Genomic DNA, 21,425 nt, shown 5'->3' on the forward strand with positions numbered 1-21,425 from the left:
GCAGTTAAAATAACATTACATACAGACAGAAGGCACATATTCACATTGCAGTACAAATTAAGTAGGCCATTAAATAATATACAAGTTAGAGTACTGGTTTGTGATATGATGTATAATCAGGATAATATAATCTGAAGTCCTGCAGCACATTGCATGTCCGCTTCCTACTTAGCCTAAACCATAGATCAATGCACCATTCTATTTCTATCAAAGTAAACTATACAAACTCTGTACAAGTCAGAAAAAGTTTATTTGATATCCCTTGTCTAAATTATTCCAGTTAGTTGCCCCCTGTACAGAGTAGTCCATTTAACGTCTTTTCATCAATAATCTTTTTCTTCTTCAAAAATTTAATTAATACACTTTTATCACTCAGCTGAGGGAACGTTTGTGTGGAGACTGACAGGTAACGCTCCTCAAATGAATACACAATACAAACAAATTCCATATTTCAATTATGCTTTCTTCGTTGTTTTCCACCGTTTGAAGTTTGACTGGCGCTCTTTCGATAACGCTCCTCCGATGTGTCCCCTTGGTCTGCAGTGGTATAATTGCGGCCGACTGAAGAATCGTCACAAAATAATTGCTTATCTCGATGGAACCAACTCCTTTTTATGTGCACGGCGGCGTAGGATACAAACAAGCACTGATTTGCGTTTCTCTGGAAATTGAGCTCACGAATTACATGTGGATGGAAGCCTGACCTTTGTCACCTCGCTAGATTCGTAATAGTGCTTACCACTGTCAGAGGTTATCCCGTTTTAAAACACATGTTCATGTTGTAACTGATGCTCGAGATAAAGCAGTTGTACATTCTGCTCACACGCTCACTTGACAGATAGCTGCTAACACGTGTCATTTGCTTCGCCATCCGCAGTGGAATTTGTAGTGAAAAGCCCATCCATGATCTCCGATTATGCGCAGTGCTTATGGCCAGATTCCCTGTCATAGCGGGTAACTGAGAATCCTCTCAACTGCCATAGTAATGTCTCAGTGGCACCATCTAGGACATGGCGCCCAACTGGCTCTCACAGCGGTCCGTCTAAACTGCGAGCTGTCTCGTTCCAAAAAGACTCTATCAGATGTATTCAGAGTCACTTCGGCCTCCTACAGCTGCCGGGTCCAACCATAGACGCGACTTTCACTCCACTTCCTCAAAATGCAACGGATGCCCTGCTATCTTATTTATCACTCCTTTCTTCTTCCTCTTTTTTCCGAATGACCCAATTGACTCTCAAAGTGGCTATTCCGGCCCACAGAACAAGCCCCCGTCAATGCCGGGCTTTCATCTCGGGCCGGGCTCAGACAGGGCCGCTCTGTTTTGTTGCGGTCTGGATGCAGCAGAGGTGGCAGGAGTTAACAGGGACCCCTTCATCTAAATTGACCGGCTCCAGGAAATTGGCTAAAGCAGCCGCCCCGTTTCCCCCCACCAACTCGTGCCCTGCATGGAGCCTGGCCGCCTGTGTGGAAGAGCTGCCTGCAGATTATTGAGTCAGGGAAAATTTGAAAATGTGCAATGAGAGAGGTGAGATTGAACTGTGAAGCTCCTGAGGCCAAAAGCTTTTTCGCTGTCCCTTGAGGTCTTCCCCAACCAGGTCAATACTGTGGAACCCGGCTGTGGGGGACAGAAAAATAGCAAATCAAATCATTTTAATTGCCTTTTGTACATTTTGACACATGAGATTAGTGCAATCTTTTTTACATTGCATCATGCGTTTTTCCCACACTTCCCACATGAACTTGGATGGAAGCGCAAACCATGAGCTAATCCGCGTATACTGTTTACTTTTGCGCCACAAACCGTAATTACATCTTGGATTTAAAAAAAAAGCTTTAGTCCTTCTCGGCATTCAAGGCTGACTCACTGTATTTTCTTTTAAGTAGGAACCAGCGCAGTGTGTCAGGACTTTGCCAGCGTCATGCTGTAAAGCATTTTTTAAGAAAGGCGGGGAGTTGGATTTGGCTTCATATTCAAAGGCAGAATGGAAGGGGAGGACTGTATCCTACATCAAGCCTCTTTTGAATTCACACATGCTCTCTTAAAGATAGGCCTCGGAATAATAATGTTATAACTGGTCTAACATCTGGTTGTCCACCTCCAAACCAGGGAAAAACTGCACTCAAGAGTTAACTTGATTCAGGGTGCCTGCTGTGAGAATCGTATTGCTTTCTTAACAGGTGGTTGCTTAGCATTAGACTTGAGGCAGCTGCTCTGATTGTGTGTTTTACATCGCTAATGATTCCTAATGTGTTTCATACTCCTGGAGGTTTTGCTCATATATTTGTGTTTGGCAGGAACTCCTCTTATTTGAATTTTATTGCTGCCCTTTAATACTCTGTCCCTTATTTAGAAGAAGATATTGCATCTTATGTGTCTTATTTTTGATAATACTCTTATTGCTGCCCTTTAATACTCTGTCCCTTATTTAGAAGAAGATATTGCATCTTATGTGTCTTATTTTTGATAACACTCTTATTGCTGCCCTTTAATACTCGGTCCCTTATTTAGAAGAACATATTGCATCTTATGTGTCTTATTTTTGAATTTCATTATAAAACGTCCACTTTTGTTCCCCTACCACTTCCCGCTCTATGCAGTTGACTAATCTGACCGAGATCCACGATCAGATCAGCGGGATGGCGCGGTGTCCGTACAACCCCCTCCACAACTCCACCGCCCTCATCACCTCCAGCGGGGAGCTGTATGCCGCCACTGCCATGGACTTCTCTGGGCGAGACCCCGCCATCTACCGCAGCCTGGGCGGCCTTCCGCCGCTGCGCACCGCCCAGTACAACTCCAAGTGGCTCAACGGTAGGGGCATCTGTGTTATAGTTTGTGTAAACATATGAAAAACCGTTTTACATAAAGAAAATTGGATATTTAAATAGTAAGAAACACAATAAAGGAGAAAATTGCCTTTTTGCTTTTCGCACGGCTAGTAAACGTCGACGCTGGAGCTGGTGGGGATTCAGTGTTTTGCACAAGGGTAAATGAGCAAGGCAGATGCTTATCTAAAATGGAAAACTGTCTCTCTCTTGGTTAAAAGATTCTATTCCTTCTCCAATCACGAATGTGCCGCTCAATGCAGTGAAGTGAGTGCAGGAAAAACTAGATTCTCTCTTCGAATATGTTCTGTTGCCTTTCGTTTGTATTAAGCAATTATCTCTAAAGTTACTAAACCGATGAAAAAATCGCTATATTCATTTCACCTTTTCGTTGACAAGCATAATATTCCGTCAAAATCAATTTCTTTCACCCGGAGAGCTCAAACGCTAACCTCCTCATTGCAGGTTTGAGAACATCAGACGGCTTACGGTGTCGAGCCCATGGCGGTGAAGGTGAATCAGTATCTTGTCAGCGAGTGACTTTTTATCTGATTCACATTTAAGATAAATTGGAAAAAATAAATGAAAAGCCACCGCATGCATTGCTTTGCGGCAACCTTCTGAGAAAAGGTTTAATCACTAATTTTATGGCACATTGATCCCCCCCCTCTGTCTCCTGCTGCCCTCCAAAGGCTCAGGAGGATTGAAATGAGGAGGTGTTGAGGGGGGGACACACTTTCATTTAAAGGTGAATTAAATCACCGTCAGCGAGAATAGATCCAACAGTTGTCATGCACAAAGATGAACGCCTTTTCGCGACAGTGGCGTGGAGGTTTCGCGTGTTTCCGATCCGCTGAGCGTTATTGCGCTACACATGTTTTGGCCATTTCTCATCCTAACCTTTGGGTCTGGGGGAGTGAAGAATTAGTTTTCTTATTGCAACACAACGCCATTAATAACGAGGCCTGTAGTTATTAATCCTGTTCACCTGCTGTTGTGTGGGCCGCATGCTCACACGCACTGAGTCAATCAGTCATTGCACATACCCATTCACTCTCCCATTCCATCTTACCCTCCACAACCTTAAATATTTTTCTTTTGCTGTTTCCTCGTCCTCTCTCTGCAGTCTATCTTCCTCTCGGCCGTCTTCATTTTTTATATCTGGGTATTGTCTTCATGGAATCCACTGTCCCACTCTTTGTTCTGTTCTCTCTCTCATTTCCTCCGCTTCAACAGAACCCAACTTTGTCTCCTCCTATGACATCGCCAACTTCACCTACTTCTTCTTCCGGGAAAACGCGGTGGAGCACGACTGCGGCCGTACGGTGTTTTCCCGCGCCGGCCGGGTCTGTAAGAATGACATCGGCGGCCGCTTCCTCCTGGAGGACACATGGACGACCTTCATGAAGGCGAGGTTGAACTGCTCCAGACCTGGAGAGATCCCCTTCAACTACAACGAGCTGCAGGGGACGTTTTACCTGCCGGAGCTGGAGCTGCTCTACGGCATTTTTACGACCAACGTGTGAGTAACCTGGAGACGCTCAAAAATTCAAATCATTTACTTCATTCATACTTGAAGATCGTTCTCAGCAGGAAACCAGTGGATTATCTACTTCAGGTAGGGAATGAGCCCTTACCTCAAGTGAAGGAGTTTAAGTACCTCGGGGTCTTGTTTGCGAGTGAGGGGACAATGGAGCTTGAGATTGGCCGGAGAATTGGAGCAGCGGGGGCGGCATGGCACTCGCTTTGCCGCACTGTTGTGAGGAAAAGGGAGCTGAGGCGGAAGGCAAAGCTCTCGACCTACCGGTCAATCTTTGTTCCTACCCTCACCTATGGTCATGAAGGAAAAAAAGGAGATCGCGGGTACAAGCGGCCGAAATGGGTTTCCTTAGAGAGGTGGCTGGTGTCTCCCTTAGAGATAGGGTGAGATGCTCAGTCATCCGTGAGGAACTCGGAGTAGAGCCGCTGCTCCTTTGCGTAGTTGAGGTGGGCGCCTCCCCTGGGAGGTGTTCCAGGCACGTCCAGCTGGGAAGAGACCTCGGGGTAGACACAGGACTAGGTGGAGTGATTATATCTCCACACTGGCCTGGGAACGCCTCGGGATCCCCCAGTCAGAGCTGGTTAATGTGGCCCGGGAAAGGGAAGTTTGAGGCCCCCTACTGAAGCTGCTGCCCCCGCGACCCGACCCCGGATAAGCGGTTGAAGTTGAGATGAGATACTTAAAGATTCATGACTTCGCACCATAGGACTTAACATCAACAGTATACCATTATCTAAGTTCAGGCCCCGTCAATGTTTTTGCTCTCCATTCTTGCACAAAGTATAAGATGTTCACAATATTAATCTTGGCAAATTTACCTCAAAAAAGTATTTTTTTCAAATTGCACAGGATGGCTAATACTGCATATTGTATCATGGTAAACAATTTGAGGTTACACCCTTGACGAAAAAAGCAGCATCTACACCAATTGATACAGGTAGAAGACAGGGGAATAAAGACATTGTCTTATTGTATGTAGAAGAAGACATTTTTCCATACAGTGTTTCAGTCTGACATAATCTTGCTTGACTGCTTAGCGCAGCATTCAGCATTTATGCTGCAAATATTTGTTTGTATAATTAAACAGTTTCTTTTTTTATGTTTCATATGTCAGGAGGTGTCCAACAACCCCATTTTAGTAGTTTTGTGCAATTTTATCAATCATGTAATATCTTTGTATACACATTTTTTTACCCATCATGAATGATTGCTTTGTATACTTTTTGTGTTGTAATTTAATTTGCATTCAATTTATTTGAATGAATTCTAGCCTTTGACAATATTCAGATTAGGACAATTATGAAGTAATTTAATTCAAGCATTTTGAAATTAAATTCCATTGGTTTATTTGATATTTAGATTTTTTCTTGTTTCAATGCACCCGCAGAATAGCTTCCTGTGAAATGTTGGCATTGTATTTGAATTAATACATGCGCTTGCATATTCTAGCAGCCATTTGACCTTTAAAATCTAATAAAAGAAGGTTATTAGTACACTGTGACGTGCATATGGAGCTTGTAATAGAAAAGGTGTTAAACTATTATTTTCCATTTCCCAACCTTTTCCTTTTTTTGTCTCACCATCTTCTTTTTTTACTTTTCTCATACTCACAAACACACACACACACACACACACACACAGACGCACACACAATTATTAAATGCTGAGTAATCTATTCTTTATGGTCAATGCCTTCACATTGCTGAAAAAGAAGTCTTTTGAAGGGTATTGGAAACATTTCCCCCTGCAGGCACAGAGTTTAATGAACAGCGGCAATGGATTATAACTCACATCGCCCAAGTCTCACAGTGTGAGTTGAGGGCTAATACTCCCATTCTTTACTTTCTCTTCAGAGGGAAGAGACGGTACTTGTTGAAACTGACAGCTTAAAAAGTCAAAGCTGTATTTCAGTCCTGAGATCTGTACAGTTAATCAGACACGCTTCACCGTTTAATTGTGTCCCCTCGCCTGATTTACAGTCCAATAATGACGATCACTTACACTTGCGTCTGCATCTGTCCATTCAGGGTTTGATTTGTATTGTTGGCTGGATGCAATGAAGACGGAGAGGTCAGCTTTGCGAATATCAACAAAATCTGAAGAGTTTCCTGCTAAATGTCTTAAATACTCTCTCTCTCTCTCTCTCTCTCTCTCTCCCTCTCTCATCCACCATCACATCCATTTCCTTCCGATTCCTCTTCCCTGACATTCAGAAACAGCATCGCTGCGTCTGCGGTGTGTGCCTTCAACCTCAGTGCCATATCGCAGGTTTTCAACGGGCCCTTCAAGTACCAGGAGAACTCACGGTCGGCCTGGCTGCCCTACCCCAACCCCAACCCAGACTTTCAGGTAACAAAACTAAGAAAGAAGACTAAGGCGAGAAGCCTTTATCGCCATTATATTCAGAAGACAATGAAATTGCGAGTTCCCCCTCCCAGCGGTGCTTAAAGGAAACTTCATTGCACACATCCGTCCATAACATAAAAAACACAGTCAATTCCACGTCATATGCCAACATTCACCATAAAACAAGGGCAGCTAGGTTGTAATAATAATTCCTATGTATATTGCACAGATATTAATGATATAATATTTCACATGTCCATAGAATGAATTTTTAAAAAAATTAAAAAATGTTCATTAGTCTGGTGGTTCATGTTCTGATGGACCTTTAGCGTGTCCCTGAGGCCAGAAGGTCAAACAGAAGAATAGTTTTGTGAAACAACACAAATCATCTACAGCCACGCACCCAACAAAAAGATAACATGTTGATAATTTCCACACATATGCACATCTGCCATGTTCACCATTTTTACTGTATTGTGATAGCATACTAGCACTAAACTAAATGTACTGCTTGGGTTGATGATGGCGCTAGAGGAAAAATGTATTGATCAGCAAAGTAATTCAATTCATCCGGGGTGTAACTTGAAGTTCTGATCCTTATGTAATCTCAAGCCATCAAAAAAAAAAGTGGGCATATTTCACGGGATATATATAAAAGCATTCAACATGCTGGTGGCGCAAAAGGAGAAGTGACAGTTTTGCCAAAGCCAATATGATTCATTCTCTTTGGGATGGTTGCTTTATATTTCTTATTCCTATGGTTGTTAAGATATACAGAATCAGCCAACGGACAGACAGTTCCATCTCTAGAAACAATGCTACGGTGCATGTCTGAAAACATGTTTAGCAAGAGGGTTTATAAACCCTCTGTGCGAGTTTAGATCCAGAATCGTGAAGTCATTTTTACCCAGCACGCAGCCAAACAGCTGGATGCATGCCTCAGGAAATTTATGCGTATGCTATGTTCATCCTGATGAGCCTGCCTCCGAGTCCAAATGAGGGCTTCACTCTCGCTAATTTCCTTTCTCTCTGAATCGGCCCTCTCGCTGCTCATGAGCATACACATTATGACCGCTCGTGAAATTCACTGACTTTTACAGTGGTGCAGTCGTTCCTGCAAGGTGTCTGATAGCCTTGTTATTTCTGACCGTATCCCTCCCCCAATAAGATATTGTTGTTTTGCACAACTACCGACTTTATGTTTATGCTCTGTCCTAAAAACGCCTGGAGGGGCGAACCGAGTGACGCTGGGGCACTTGATCCCGATCTGAGGCACTGATGACACGGGGGAGTGTTTTATTAGCTGTAGAAGTGGCTCTCAGTTGTAGCAGGCTTAGCAGATATTGAGGGGGCTAATCCACGCAGCTTTCCACGAGGGATTGAATTGCGCTTGACACCCGGCCGCCAGTGGATGACACGTCTCATTTCCACACGTGTTTCCCATCGCGGCCCCTTCGGTCGTGTCTCCGTCAAAACCAGGAGACGCAGGGGCGCTCGCGATGCCTGCTATCGGAACGTTACACACGCGTTATCTGTAATGACATGCTCATGCAGAAAAAGTGCTTGCTGTGACAGTTTACCAAAAAAAAGCCTGCCATGCATACTCGCACACAAATCTGTAACATATGCTGCCATGCAGTCACATATCTACAGTACATGTCAGCAGCCAGTACAGTCAAATTTGCTCAGCTTAAAAAGAAAACCAATCTTCACTATCTGGTCTACGCTGACCACAGATTTATCTGCGCACAGTAGGTACATAACAGAGGGGTTTCTATGTACCATATACTTTCATATGGCTGTGTTCCTCAAGGATAAACCAGGATCAGTTCTTCCTCTCTATCCCCATCTTTCCACTTAAGCGTTGGTACAATGGCCGCTCCTCACCGCTAGACTGATGCACACTTTATCTGGGTTTCAGTGACATCTTAATCAAGCATTTGTCAATGTTGGGGGATTAGATTTACGAGCTCAGGATACATGGCCTGTCTGTTTTCATCCCTTTGTGCGCGCACACACCTACACACATGCACATGCACAAGTATATACCTACAGGAGACGAGCACCAATAAAATCCATTGACCATTTACGCATCCTGTGTAGACACACACACACACACACAATGGAGGGTTATAGACTGCTGCCATACAGGGATAATTATGACTTTGAACTCATCACAGCACACACACTGGCCATTGATTGAGAGCTTAATTCCCTGTCTGTCTCCAGAGAAAGTCTCCCCCATTTATTTGAACCACACGGTTTGATCCAAGTTGGTTTATTCAGGCCGCTAATACTGTCCCTGTGTTGTATAGGTTTTTCCGTCACTCAGTAATTAACTACTGTAAAAATGCACTCATCATTAAGCTCCACATGTTGGAAAATATATGTTAAGTTATAACTCGGTGAGGCATTTTAAAACAAAAGCACATTTTGCAAAAGCATGTTGTGAAACAACCATATTTCTCGGTGGCATTTATCGTCCTGGCAGAGCACAGTGCGCCGATGATGAGCGGGACAGCTGGGTGTTGTATGGGCCCTCAGCCAAATGATGTCCCTCACCTTGACCGCACCATGGAAATCATCAGCATCCATCTCCCTTGTACATTCACTGGTGTCATAGACCCTCAATAGTCAGCACCTAGCTTTGCCTCACCGTGGCAGAAATATGATCACGTAGACACTTTAACACACGCACACACACACACACACACACACACACATGCAATGCAAGGACAAACCACAAAAGGAAACTTTAGACATCTGTCATTATTTAGCCCGCACCCTACACACGCAATACATTTTTGCAGTAAGCAAGAGGCATATTCGAGGCACAAGTACGTAACGCACGGTGTCACATTTCCCTGTCCTCCAGGGCTTTAATTTCCCATCTTCTGATGTGGCGAGGGCACTGATCCGTTTCCCATTCCGGGGAAGCCCTCCATGTTTCTCATCTGTCATTCCAGGGACGGCCGAGGATTGATCTGTGCAAATTCTCAGTGCTGTTGATACTGTAGATGGTCAGCGGGAACTAATTGCCACCCAAGGCCCAGGTTGTATTCTGGTTTTGACGAAGCAGTGTATGATTAGCCTTTAGCAAATTCATGCAGTCCATCTGAGTTTCTTGGGTTTGAGGTAATGGTCGAGCACATCTGTTTGGCTCTCAATCCACAGTCCTGACCCCTGCCTGCGACCTCTGTTACTGAAAAGGACACGCGTGGTTAGCTTTACTCATCCAGCTCTGTCTCTGCTGGAGCAGCTGTGCGCTTCAACCTTGTCTGACTACGTTTGGTGGAAAAAAGGTTGCACTACATTTACACCCCAAAAACAATATTGTCACTGTCACACCTTGTGAAAGTCAGGTATCGACATTTCAGCTTCGGATATGCATGGTTTTCACTGGACAGAGACGTCCCTTGCAATTCATTTTAGTGTGCTATTGTGGCTCATGATTATAGCCTATTGTTCGCCTCTAAAATGCACTTAGGCATAACACACACACACACACACACCCTACCCCCAAAGGATAAGCGGTATAAATAAGGGATAATATGATTCAAATTAAAGGAATTCACATTAGGTATTTCACTGTTATAAACACAAAGGACCTTTTGACTCCTCACTATTTCCTTGTCTCAACTTCCTTTTGGAAACAGTTCACTTTCTTGAACTCCTTTTAACAAATGGACTGGGGGGGAAATATCTTACATACCAGATATTTCACATTATTACAGAGTGCTGGGATACTGACTCTAGCTCTGCTAAAAAAAACTCTACTGGAACATATAAGTGGAACGTGGAGTCAACAATAACCAAATTAAACATGTGACAATGAAATCCTATACCTATTCATATGAGATACTCTGTGTTCTAGGCTCCTAAAATCTTGGGTGCACTTTAATACTTGGGTCCCCAAAATAGTATCACAAGTATCAACCTTTTGGTACATTGTGTGAATGATATTGCTGTTTTTTGGAGAGAGCATTTTTTTCTGAAATATGAGCATCAGTAAAAAGCTTTAAAGATGAAACAATCGAACAATCAAAATACATTGTTACTGGGGTGCTAATAACGCTCACCAGCAATACATATGCATATGAGGAAGAATCTAATAAAAGAGATAACTACTTGCTCTGTCAAACCTTAATAAACTCTCCTTCCATCGGCCGCACTGTTGACTACAAAGCCTTGAGGTTGTGAGGATAGCAAACCATTGCAATGAGGGGGCAATTGACTTTAAAGCCTTGTTCATTTAATCATTCAATCCCTCACTTTTCCCATCTGTGGTCGTACCTCAAGGCACAAAAAGTGTAGGCCTATTAATGTACCTTGCCATCCCGAGGAGCTTGGCTTTTATGAACGTCGTCAGTCAAAGCTTTCCCTGTCCAACTTCACCCCACAGTGCGGCACCATTGACTCTGGCACCTACGTGAACCTGACCGAAAGAAACCTGCAGGACGCCCAGAAGTTTCTGCTGATGCATGAAGTGGTCCAGCCCGTTGTTCCCGTGCCCTATTTCATGGAGGATAATGTGCGCTTCACTCATGTGGCGGTGGATGTGGTGCAGGGGAAAGACATGCTGTTTCACATCATATACCTGGCCACAGGTAGGTTCCCAGAATTGAGGGTGTGCATGCCTATTTGTTTGAGATGTGTGGTTCTTTTTCTCTGCTAAACTCAACTAAATGTTTAGCAAAATTGGTCTGTTTTCATACGTGTGTAGTACTTGTGTTTACATACTTATTTTACAGTCAGCTATGTTTTTGTAGCTTTTTATTGGACCTCAAAAAACATACTTTCTCAATCAGCCTCCTAATAGGACCGGTGGGTTCCTACATACACACACCTTTTCTCCTAAATTTAGGGGTTTTGGTTATGTCACAAGTATTTTTTTTTTGTCTGCACTCATGGGTTTTGATGGGGCTTGGTTGGAAAAGGCTTTGTGCACCAATCAGTTCAGTAGTCTTAAGACATCATACAAAAGGATGTTTTCTTTCATGCATATACAAATTGTATGTCACGACTGTTGCTCATGCATTAATTGCATTGATTTCCGTAGATATATACCTAAGATACATTTTTACTTTCCGCCCTTGAAGTTCACTCTTTGCACCAGACAAACAGGCCTACAAGAAGAATTAAGGAACCAATAGAGCTGTAGTTGTGAGGAGACATAAAGGCGTCATCTACTGACACAATTTTAATTATTTTGTACCTCCATGTGTTCTCCATATGTACTGACAGAACACACACGCACATCACACCACATATAACTCCCACGCACTCCCTCACAAAGGGATCATTAAAACGCATGAAACGTGTCAAAAGAAGACAGATGGCTAATTAATAATACACACACACACATGCAAACACAGAGAGAGAGCTCTGATTTAACTTTTACACTTTTCGTTGAATAAACTGCAGGATACTGCCCGCTTATCAGCAGACTGTTTAATCACACTGGTGAGACAATAATGTGATGTTAGAATTGGCAAAGTGCTGAAAATTGTATAAGCAAGATGCCAGGTACACCAGTGTCTGCTCTGTATTATGATGTAGTACACTGGATGGATCACGGACGGATGTACAGGACCGAATTTGAACACAGTGACCCACCTCGCTGTGATAATGTACCATGGGCCCAGTGGGAAATGTCAACATGATCTTTCTGTTGTAGCCTCTGTGTTATTTTAGGATATATCGCATGCAGTACAAGCACACACACTCACTCATTCTCTCTCTCTCTTTCACACACACACACACATACACACAGAGACAACCTGTTCCAGTTCACTGCCTCTGTGTTTGGCATCTCCCTCAAAACCTCCCCTCTCATTGTTTGCATGGTGCTGTGATCAATGTAGCGTCAGACCAGAGCTGCCCACACTGCAAGTTCCCCAGACACTAACCAGACGCTAATGAAAACATCTGAAACATTGCCAAGGGCCATTGGGTAGCGTACATACTGTACCCAATCATATGCCATTACTAATGCTTAAATGCACTCTGCTGATTGGGGCCGTTGTGGAGAACCCGATAGCTCCAACGTATAGAAGTCGAGATTTCATCAAAACTGTTATTCGGCCCTCGTTAGTCATTTCAACCGTGCTCCAACATTTTACACTTTCACTCGGGATTTACAGAATTCCAACACATTCAAAAGATTTTTAACTTAAATAAGTACCTCATTCTTAACTATCGTTGGAGTTGAGGCTTAGCAAAAGTACACGCAGTAAAAAAACAACAACTTTTATTTACTTATTAGAGTACATTATCATATTATAACTGGAAAAGGCTGTTCTTTAGTAATTACTCAACAGCATAAGTAATTATTTGTCACTTTAGTTAGCCAGCCCAACTCTGTCAACTGTTCCTTGAAATAACTCTTGAACGAAGTAAGATATGGATAAAAACAACATCTAATGTGATATTGTATGTAAGTGTTGGAGTAATATATAAAATACTTAATGGGTTAACAAGCATCAGACAACGATTTAGAGGTGAGATGAGCTGCTACAGTGATACCTGAAGGTACCTTACCAAAGGACAACATTATCAAACCGCTATGAACACATAACACGTGAGTTATATATCACTGCCCAACACTGCTCGGGGTAATACTTAACTTTTACGTTCCCTACTTATTAGCAATTCACCCTTCTTCCTTTGGCATCACTGTGCACCTAATTACTTTTTTTCTTCTCCCAGGGGAACACATGTATAATAGATGGTGTTTGTTTTAGCTCTCCCAAAAGAAAATCTGCCACTAACTCTATGCCACAGGGGCCTACCTTACATAAAATAAAGGTCAGGACACATTCCCTAAGACACTGATATTACACAGTGTTCTCTTTCAGAACTACTGAGTGGTTTCCTTACTTGGAATATGTCCTTAGAGTAAGGTGGGACAGCAATAATGTATTCAGGCGCCAGACCAACTCGCTGGTTGCATCTGCAGCGATGTATGTTGACGGCATAACCACGCCCCCAGCAGTCTTTTGGACAGTTAGGGAATGTTTGTTGGGTGGGTCACACTGAGTTCACGCCAGCTCATGCTCCAATTTGCTTATCTATGATTTTTTTTTTGTTCTTGTTTTTCTCATCTTTAAACTCAGCTTTTCTTAACCTTCCTCTTCTTTTGCTCTTTCCTCCACTACTTCACCCGCTCTCATGCAGATAAGCACCCTCCTTCCTCCTTGTGACCTAATCCTCTCCACACCCCTCTCTCTCTCTCTCCTCCAGATTATGGCACTATCAGGAAAGTGCTTTCCCCTCTCAATCAGTCCACGGGGAGCTGCTTGTTGGAGGAGATCGAGTTGTTCCCGCCCAGGAAGAGGCAGCCGATCCGAAGCCTGCTGATCCTCCACAGCCGCAGCGAGCTTTATGTGGGCGTGAGGGACCAGGTCATCAAGATCCCGCTCAAGAGATGCAGCTACCACAAGAGCCGAGAGTGAGTACATGCACACACGAACACTGTGTATCTCAATGGAGATTGCCAAGAGGAAATGTGCACACAACAAAGTTTTAAAGCTCCCTCTTTCATAAGATGCTCATTATCGGGGAGTGCCAGGCCTGTGTTGTTGTTCAGGGGCCTTCGCTGAGTTTCAAAACCCTGCAAATCAGCTTTTGTCCGAGCCACTGGAGGTGCCCACAGCTGCCCTCCGACCATCCATCTCGCCGTCTTCCTCCAGTTGTCACTGGCCCAATGCTCAAAAATGTGCATTTTGTGCCTCAAGCACAGTTCTGCCGCGGTCGCATGTGTTTTTATCAGATATATTGAGTTTCTGTCTGTGCGGAAGACGCTCCGTCAAGGCATAAATATTGCCGAAGAAAAACCCAAGACACGGGCCGAGGCGGTAAGACTCCCCACATAATTGGGATCCCATCCATCATCGCACGCAGGAAAGGAATCGCACCTGCATTCCTTATTTCACACGCATTGAGCTGTTATTGGAATGCACAGAAGAGTTAAGGCTTCATATAACAGCTGTGAATCTGCGATATACACTGCAGCCATTATGGCACTTCATCACCTCTGAAACATTTTCTTCTTTTTTTTGAGCGCGAGCAGGAAAAAAAACAACAGCAGATGAAAAGAAATAAAAACCGCGGATGGGGACTGGCAGCTACAAAGGGAGTTACTTGGTTTATCAGTGACACTTCTTTGAGGTTTGCTTGTTTGAAATATTAGAAGGCTGTCGGTGCCGCTCACTGATGGGTGGTGTGCAATCTGCGGTGCCCTTAAGGCCATCTGAAAGACAGGTAATAGCTTGTTTCTTCTCCCTTTCATTTAGTCGCACTGCCGTCACCCCTGATATCCTTTTCTGTGCGGATACACACCGTAATTCTTTGTTTCTGTTAGCCACCCAGACGCTACGTCAGCCACCTCCTGTGTGTAGGCATGCACAAGTGTTCGCCCCTCTACGGTTTCATTTGGATGGATGCACGTGATCCCATGTCCTTTCATAAGTGCACTTGTGTTTGCGTCTGCACACGGTTAATTATTATGAAACTCATGGACCATTTTGGTTGCACTTCACCGGGGGGCATGTCGGGCTGCATGGATGGCTGTGGCTCAGAGATATGTCACTGTGCTGCCGCTGCAGACTCGTACTCGCATGGAGAAAAAAATTTAACATCAGGCCTTTTATTGCACTCAATAAACCACCTGAGGCAGATACGACAAAGACAGATACCGCTATAACTGCTACAGCGATCATTTGTTGGCTGATAAGATATTTGAGTCAGAAATGAATGTGTGTGTGTGTGTGTGTGTGTCTGTGTATGCAAATGCAAAATTGTAATCCCGGTGCCTGGCTGAAGATTACCTGAAAAAAAATCAGACTGCACATTGTGTTAAGACATAATTTTACAATGCTGATGCAATGCAGGCATTGTAGAACATCCCAGTGCGCCACATTCATAAGTAAACAAAATTAGCATTTTTCTTATTTCTCTCCTCACCTCTCCTAGTCATTTGAGTTGCTCCTCTCCTCCCTCTCTTGTTTCCACTCTTTCCTCTCCCAAAACCCTTTGCCCTTTTCCCCATTCATCCTTTGTCCCACCACCGTGAGCTCCCTCTTCACTCTGGTGTTTGATTTCATATCTTGCCACGATGCAGAACTATCTGTATTCATGCATGACAGGTTAATATCCCATTAAGCCCATTACAAACAAATGACTACTCTCTCTCTCTCTCTTCCCAGAGCCTGTGTGGGGGCCAGGGACCCGTACTGTGGTTGGGATCTGTTGCTAAAGAAATGCACCACCCTGGAGGAAAGTGTCCGGATGAGCCAGTGGGAGCAGAGTATCACCAAATGCCCTGTGAGTATCGCTGTGAGCTTCTCCCTAATCTTTATGTACTTTGTTGTAGTTCTCCCTCTTTTTTTCTGCTCTTGCTTCTTTTTTTTTTATCCCTACTTAGAAAACACAGCTTCCCTTTCTCTGCACCCGTTCTCACTCTTACTTCCCATATGGATGTGATATGTTCATCTGTGCTCCTCGCCTCTGAACGTCTGCCCCCCATCCTCTCCATGCGGTCACAACAAGTTAACTTTAAGGAGAGCGCCGTTTACTCCGGGGACGATCCAGAGAACTGCCTCTATCATTCACCTCTTAACTGCTCGTTCGTTAGCAAAGCAGCTTTTCCATTCATTTGAAATGTGCACCAAATTTGGGGGTTGTATTAGGGGGTGGTAAGCCTATCGGTTTCAGCATGGCACACCTTCTTTTTCTGTGTCTCGCGCACCATTTCTGAGGCCAGGCACAGCAGCGAGGGTGCTGTGTGCCTCCATACCCTTTTATTTGGGCTTTGTGTTCAGACCAATATTTGGCAGAGGATGGCACTGAGCAACCCAGTGGCATCTGTTAGCAGAGCCGAATTTTTGCTGCATCCACATTGAGATTCAGACATATTCATGGACGCAGACAGCCACGCACGTGTGCACAAACGGGCAGACGCATTGTAATTTCAGCAAGTCACTGTTGGCTGCAACTCAACATTTTCAACATTCACAATCAACGTGAAACTAGTTAGTTCCTTTCCTTACTGCTTATAGTACAAATGGGAAAAGGAATAGTCAAATATTTTGGGCAATGCACTTATTTACATTCTCGCCAATGTTAAATGATCAAGTGGATGGCATGGTTTGTAAGGAAACTATGACGCTGGAGCCGCAGCTACCTCGGCTCAACACAACAGCTTGCCGGGCCACATTTGAAGATTCAAATTTTCCACCTACCAGCACCTCTAAATCTCACTAATTAACAAGTTGTATGTTCAGCAGCGGACAGGGAGTCACTGCTCACAGCCAAGAAGCAGTCCGGCACATTTTCTTAAAAGAACAACTTGTTCTTTTTTACACATTCTTTATGCTCAACTAAGCAAACCGTCTCCTGGCTCTAGATTCACATGAAACACAAATATGAGATGCCAATCTTCTTTAAAAAAAACACTTATAAATAAGAAATGAATGCAGCTCCATGAATTTCAAACTATGACTTTAAATTCAGGATCCGATCGAAGATAATATCCATTTGCATGCATGTAGCCACTAATCCTCATGTTGTGATGTTTTTTTTTTTTGGTGGCCACATGCCAGTGCCCACGCCACCGATAGAATATGTATTGATTCACTTAACCTTTGTCCAACCAGGTCCCTCCGTTTGGAGTGAGCGTGAATTGACTTTGGCAGTGACAAATTTGTATGCGGACAACGAGAAATGGCCGCACAATATGGCTCTGAAGCCGGGGGAAATTGGTGTGATTGCAGCAATTAAATTCCACGATGTGAGAACTGAAAAAAGAAAAGTCTGTCTTTTTATCACAGTCGTGGTTTCACTTCAGATGAGTCCATTAACCGTTTGCAAAAAAAAGGCTAAACTGACTGAATGTCTGCTCTGAATGTTTTTGTAAGGGGCGCAGCTTGCCAAAAAAGTAATTGTTGTCAACCTTCACCCTGAAAACATGATGTTACAGTATGAAAAAAATGAAGACGGCTGATTGGTTTGGTCTGTAAAAAGTGAAATTACTTATATTATAATCCACAGACAACCTTTCAGAAATGATCTATCATCCTGTTTTCTGATGTCCTTTCCTTTTTTTTATACTGGCAATTTAATGAAAGAAGCTTGGCATTCGCCTTTTTCACCAATTAAAAAACTATATATTTTTATTCATCTATTCATTTGCTGTATTTTTTTTTTTTTACGACCCAAAACACAGCAAAAAAAAAATGGATGATGTTATCTGCATGTACCATGTAATATGTAGCCTCAGCTATGAATTATCGGGGAGAGAAATGCGACGTGCCTTTCGAGGTGTTTACGTTTTTAGCATGCCCATTGATACAAATTGTGTCCGTCTCAGCCAAGCGTCCCCCATTTAGGCTCACAGCAGAGTACAATTACCACTGAGAGCAGAGGGTAGGTGTTATGTCTGCTTCTGCCGAAGAGACCGATGCTAAGGCTGCCTCTCCTCCCCGTGTGAAAGTGTTCTTTGCAATTTTTTAAATCCCTCAATCACACAATATCGTCACGACATGGCTCACATCATGTGCAGCCCTGAATGGCGATATTTTGTATTTAGTATCAAATCAAATATCTATTTACGTGGCCACTGTTATTGCCTCCTTATTTTCCTCGTGTGAACGTGTCCATTCACAGCTTTCATTTCCTTTTTCCTTTTTTTTTTCTCTCCAGAATCTCAACACAGTCACAGAGAAATGTTTTCATATATCTTCCATGTGTTTAAGGCACGTTATTGTTCCTGTAACTGCACAGGTTTTGAGTGTGCTATAGATAGTGTAATGCAGTTATTTTGTTGCATCCGTTTGAGGCAAATTGATTTCTGTTTGCAATCGTCTGTAGCCACAGGCTGTGTTTCCCAGAGCAACACATTACTGGGAAGCATCAGTCTAATGCAGCAACCGGGTTTCAGAGAAGAGCTATCACTCAACAATGTGTTATTCCTGGTCCCTTTTTCGCTCCCAACAGATCCGTAATGTGACGATCGATGGAGGCTTTGGTGCCTGGTCAGGCTGGTCCACATGTAGTCACAATGACGGCGGGAGTGCGGGCTCCTGTCTGTGTCGGACACGGGCCTGTGATAGCCCCGCCCCTCAATGCGGGGGCCAGCAGTGCCACGGGATCAGTGTGGAGGTTGCCAACTGCTCAAGGTAAAAACATCTGTAAATCACTCGTCGTTCTCCGAACAAACATCTGTGCATTTGGATGACGAGAGAGAACATCATTTCCTGTGTACTCACACCTTTTAATTAAAACATCGCATTGCATATTCAATGTCAGTTATTCAGGGCTTAAAAGTGTTGATTGGATATCAGATTTCTTTTTTCACCCTCTCAGCTAATACTGATTTTGACACTCTTCACACCAATCCTTGGGCATATTCTTGCACGAAAGATACATTTTTGGGTAAAGGATACTTTTTTTTTTTTTTTATAAATAATCCATTAATCTTTAAGTCTAATAAAAGTTTAAATACAGGTTTAACATGAGTTACCAGAGTCCAGTGTATCCTTCTTATAACTCTAGTTGGTTATAAGTATAAAAACATAACTGCAATGTGATAATTCGGGTAGATCACAAACAATGTCACCTTATATAGATTATATACGTCTGTTACTATGAATAGTGGAATCTACGTCTGCCGGTCTGTACACCTGTGTTTCGATGGTCATGAGACCTACTCAATCCGGTTGGCTTCAAACTTGATGCGAGTGTTGCTGAGGACCAAGGAAGTGATTTTCTTCATGTTGTGATGTGATATGAAGTAAAGCCAACCCCAGGCTCCTAGCCTCCATTCTTTCGGGATGTTTCTTTGACAGATAATTGGTGTGAAGTTGTTTGGTTGACATCCTCAAGAAAGCTGCAACCTACATTAAAGCAGGCTAAACAATCAGGCACGTTTTGAACGAGCACCGGACTACATCTCTATAATCACTAGTTTTGCCATTTTTTATTTGATTTCTACATCAAGGATTTAATTCTCAGTATTTGTCTTTATATAATGTACATTTGTGTATTCCCCACCATTAATTATTCATCACCCAAGACGCAGAGGTGCATCATGGTGCAGTCTCCCGGCCCATGCCTTCCTTTTCCGAACAATGACTGGCAGAAGAAAGATTTATTAAGGCTTGAATGAATAATCCCCTTGCTATAATCTTGTCGTCTGTGATGTTGTGTGATCTCCTGGCCACCATTCCATTAATGGCTAAAGTAACTCACGCTGATGTTGCGTCGCCATAGAAACGGAGCGTGGACTCCCTGGACCGTCTGGTCTCCCTGCAGCACCAGCTGCGGCATCGGCTTCCAGGTCCGTCAGCGCTCCTGCAGCAACCCGACCCCTCGCCATGGAGGACGAGTGTGTGTGGGCCAGAACCGCGAAGAGAGGTATACATACGCACACCCACACCCTTCCACATTTAAAAATGTTGTTGCATGTACTGATTAAAGCAAACACATCCTGTGCATGTTTGGATTTCTGTGCATGTGAGGGGGGGAAAAAGCTACTCCGCTTCATAATTTGCAACCTACGATTAGAAGGTATGACTTTGACTTTTCTTTTCTTTTTTTTTCTCATTTCTGTCCAACTTGGTGACAGACAATTAAGCAACGAGTGGGATAGCTCTGTGCTTGGGTAATTATCTGGCTTTCACACACAGACTTGAATCCACGTTTTGAAGCTTATGGGGCTCTGGCGTTGAATAATAGCTTTTTTAAAGATGTTTGTGTGGTTTCTAAGCAACCTTCTGGCCCTGGAAAAAACTCACTTTCTCAAGGACAAAGTATGTGAAGAAGCACAAAGAGATATACAAAACAGCCCAGGTAGAAAAGGTCAAGAGATTAGAAGTCTTTAGAAAGTTTTATTCTTCTCGTCATTTTTTTTGCTGGTTATCCGAAAGTTTTGTTCAGTGGTTGCCAAATCAGCAAAAAACTGACAGAAGCTCTGATATTATCCATCATTTTTTTTTTAAATGTGTGGTTTTAATACATTATTATTAGATCGCATTATTTCAGTTTTCATTTAAACTGCTAACACAATGTCTGCCTTGCCTTTCATCCTGCCTTTAACCAAAGGTGGATGCAGGGAAAGTGTTAAAAATAATTAATACAGTTCCGATTGCGCAGGAAAGGAAAGAAGAGAAAAAAAATTGTTCCCTATCACTACCACGGTAAAAGAAACAGCATTGCAATGGATGGGTAATTGGATGCGGCCTTCGAGGATGAACCTTATATTACATCCCTTTTTCTATTTCCCACTCCTGTCTCTGCACTTTTTCATTTCCTCTCTCCGTCCTCTAACCTCCCATCGTCCCTTTTTCCCTTACTCACTAATGCTCCCCGTGGAGCAGTCCTTGGAAAAAAAGGGTCTGCCTGACTCTGAGTAGAGTATATGGAGTGACCGGCACAGCCCTGTTACTCATGAGCCACACCAAAAAAAAATGTATTTATACATAAAACACTGGTCGGTACCATGGCAGGCCAGAAGCAGGTTTTCCTCCCCCTCGCTTTAATCTGCTTTGTCGCATCTCCCCTTCCTGCTCCCTGTACTTGCTCTGTTCAGCTATTTAAAACACCTTAGGCCAGTCAGGGGACCAACTGTGAGGGTCTTGTGTGTGTGTGTGTGTGTGTGTGTGTGTGTGTGTGTGTGTGTGTGTGTGTGTGTGTGCGTGTGTGTGCGTGCGCGTGT

At 43.4% G+C, this 21,425-nt stretch overlaps 1 protein-coding gene across 4 annotated transcripts in view; it reads left to right on the forward strand.

The window, feature by feature from the left end:
* The window catches only part of sema5a (sema domain, seven thrombospondin repeats (type 1 and type 1-like), transmembrane domain (TM) and short cytoplasmic domain, (semaphorin) 5A), a 121,027-nt gene that overhangs the window by 62,071 nt on the left and 37,531 nt on the right, over positions 1-21,425 (forward strand). For all 4 annotated transcript variants that reach the window (XR_004786521.2, XM_035618812.2, XM_035618813.2 and 1 more), the window contains exons 7-14: positions 2,599-2,812; positions 4,063-4,348; positions 6,580-6,715; positions 11,115-11,319; positions 13,955-14,162; positions 15,919-16,036; positions 18,707-18,888; positions 19,982-20,125. Coding sequence is in view for 3 of the 4 variants with exons in the window: in XM_035618812.2 (XP_035474705.1) it covers positions 2,599-2,812; positions 4,063-4,348; positions 6,580-6,715; positions 11,115-11,319; positions 13,955-14,162; positions 15,919-16,036; positions 18,707-18,888; positions 19,982-20,125 (1,493 nt within the window). In the remaining variant the exon portion in view is untranslated. The remainder of the gene's footprint in view (positions 1-2,598; positions 2,813-4,062; positions 4,349-6,579; positions 6,716-11,114; positions 11,320-13,954; positions 14,163-15,918; positions 16,037-18,706; positions 18,889-19,981; positions 20,126-21,425) is intronic.

The sequence above is a fragment of the Scophthalmus maximus genome, chromosome 21, assembly GCF_022379125.1.
Source record: "Scophthalmus maximus strain ysfricsl-2021 chromosome 21, ASM2237912v1, whole genome shotgun sequence".
In the NCBI taxonomy this organism is placed as follows: domain Eukaryota; kingdom Metazoa; phylum Chordata; class Actinopteri; order Pleuronectiformes; family Scophthalmidae; genus Scophthalmus; species Scophthalmus maximus.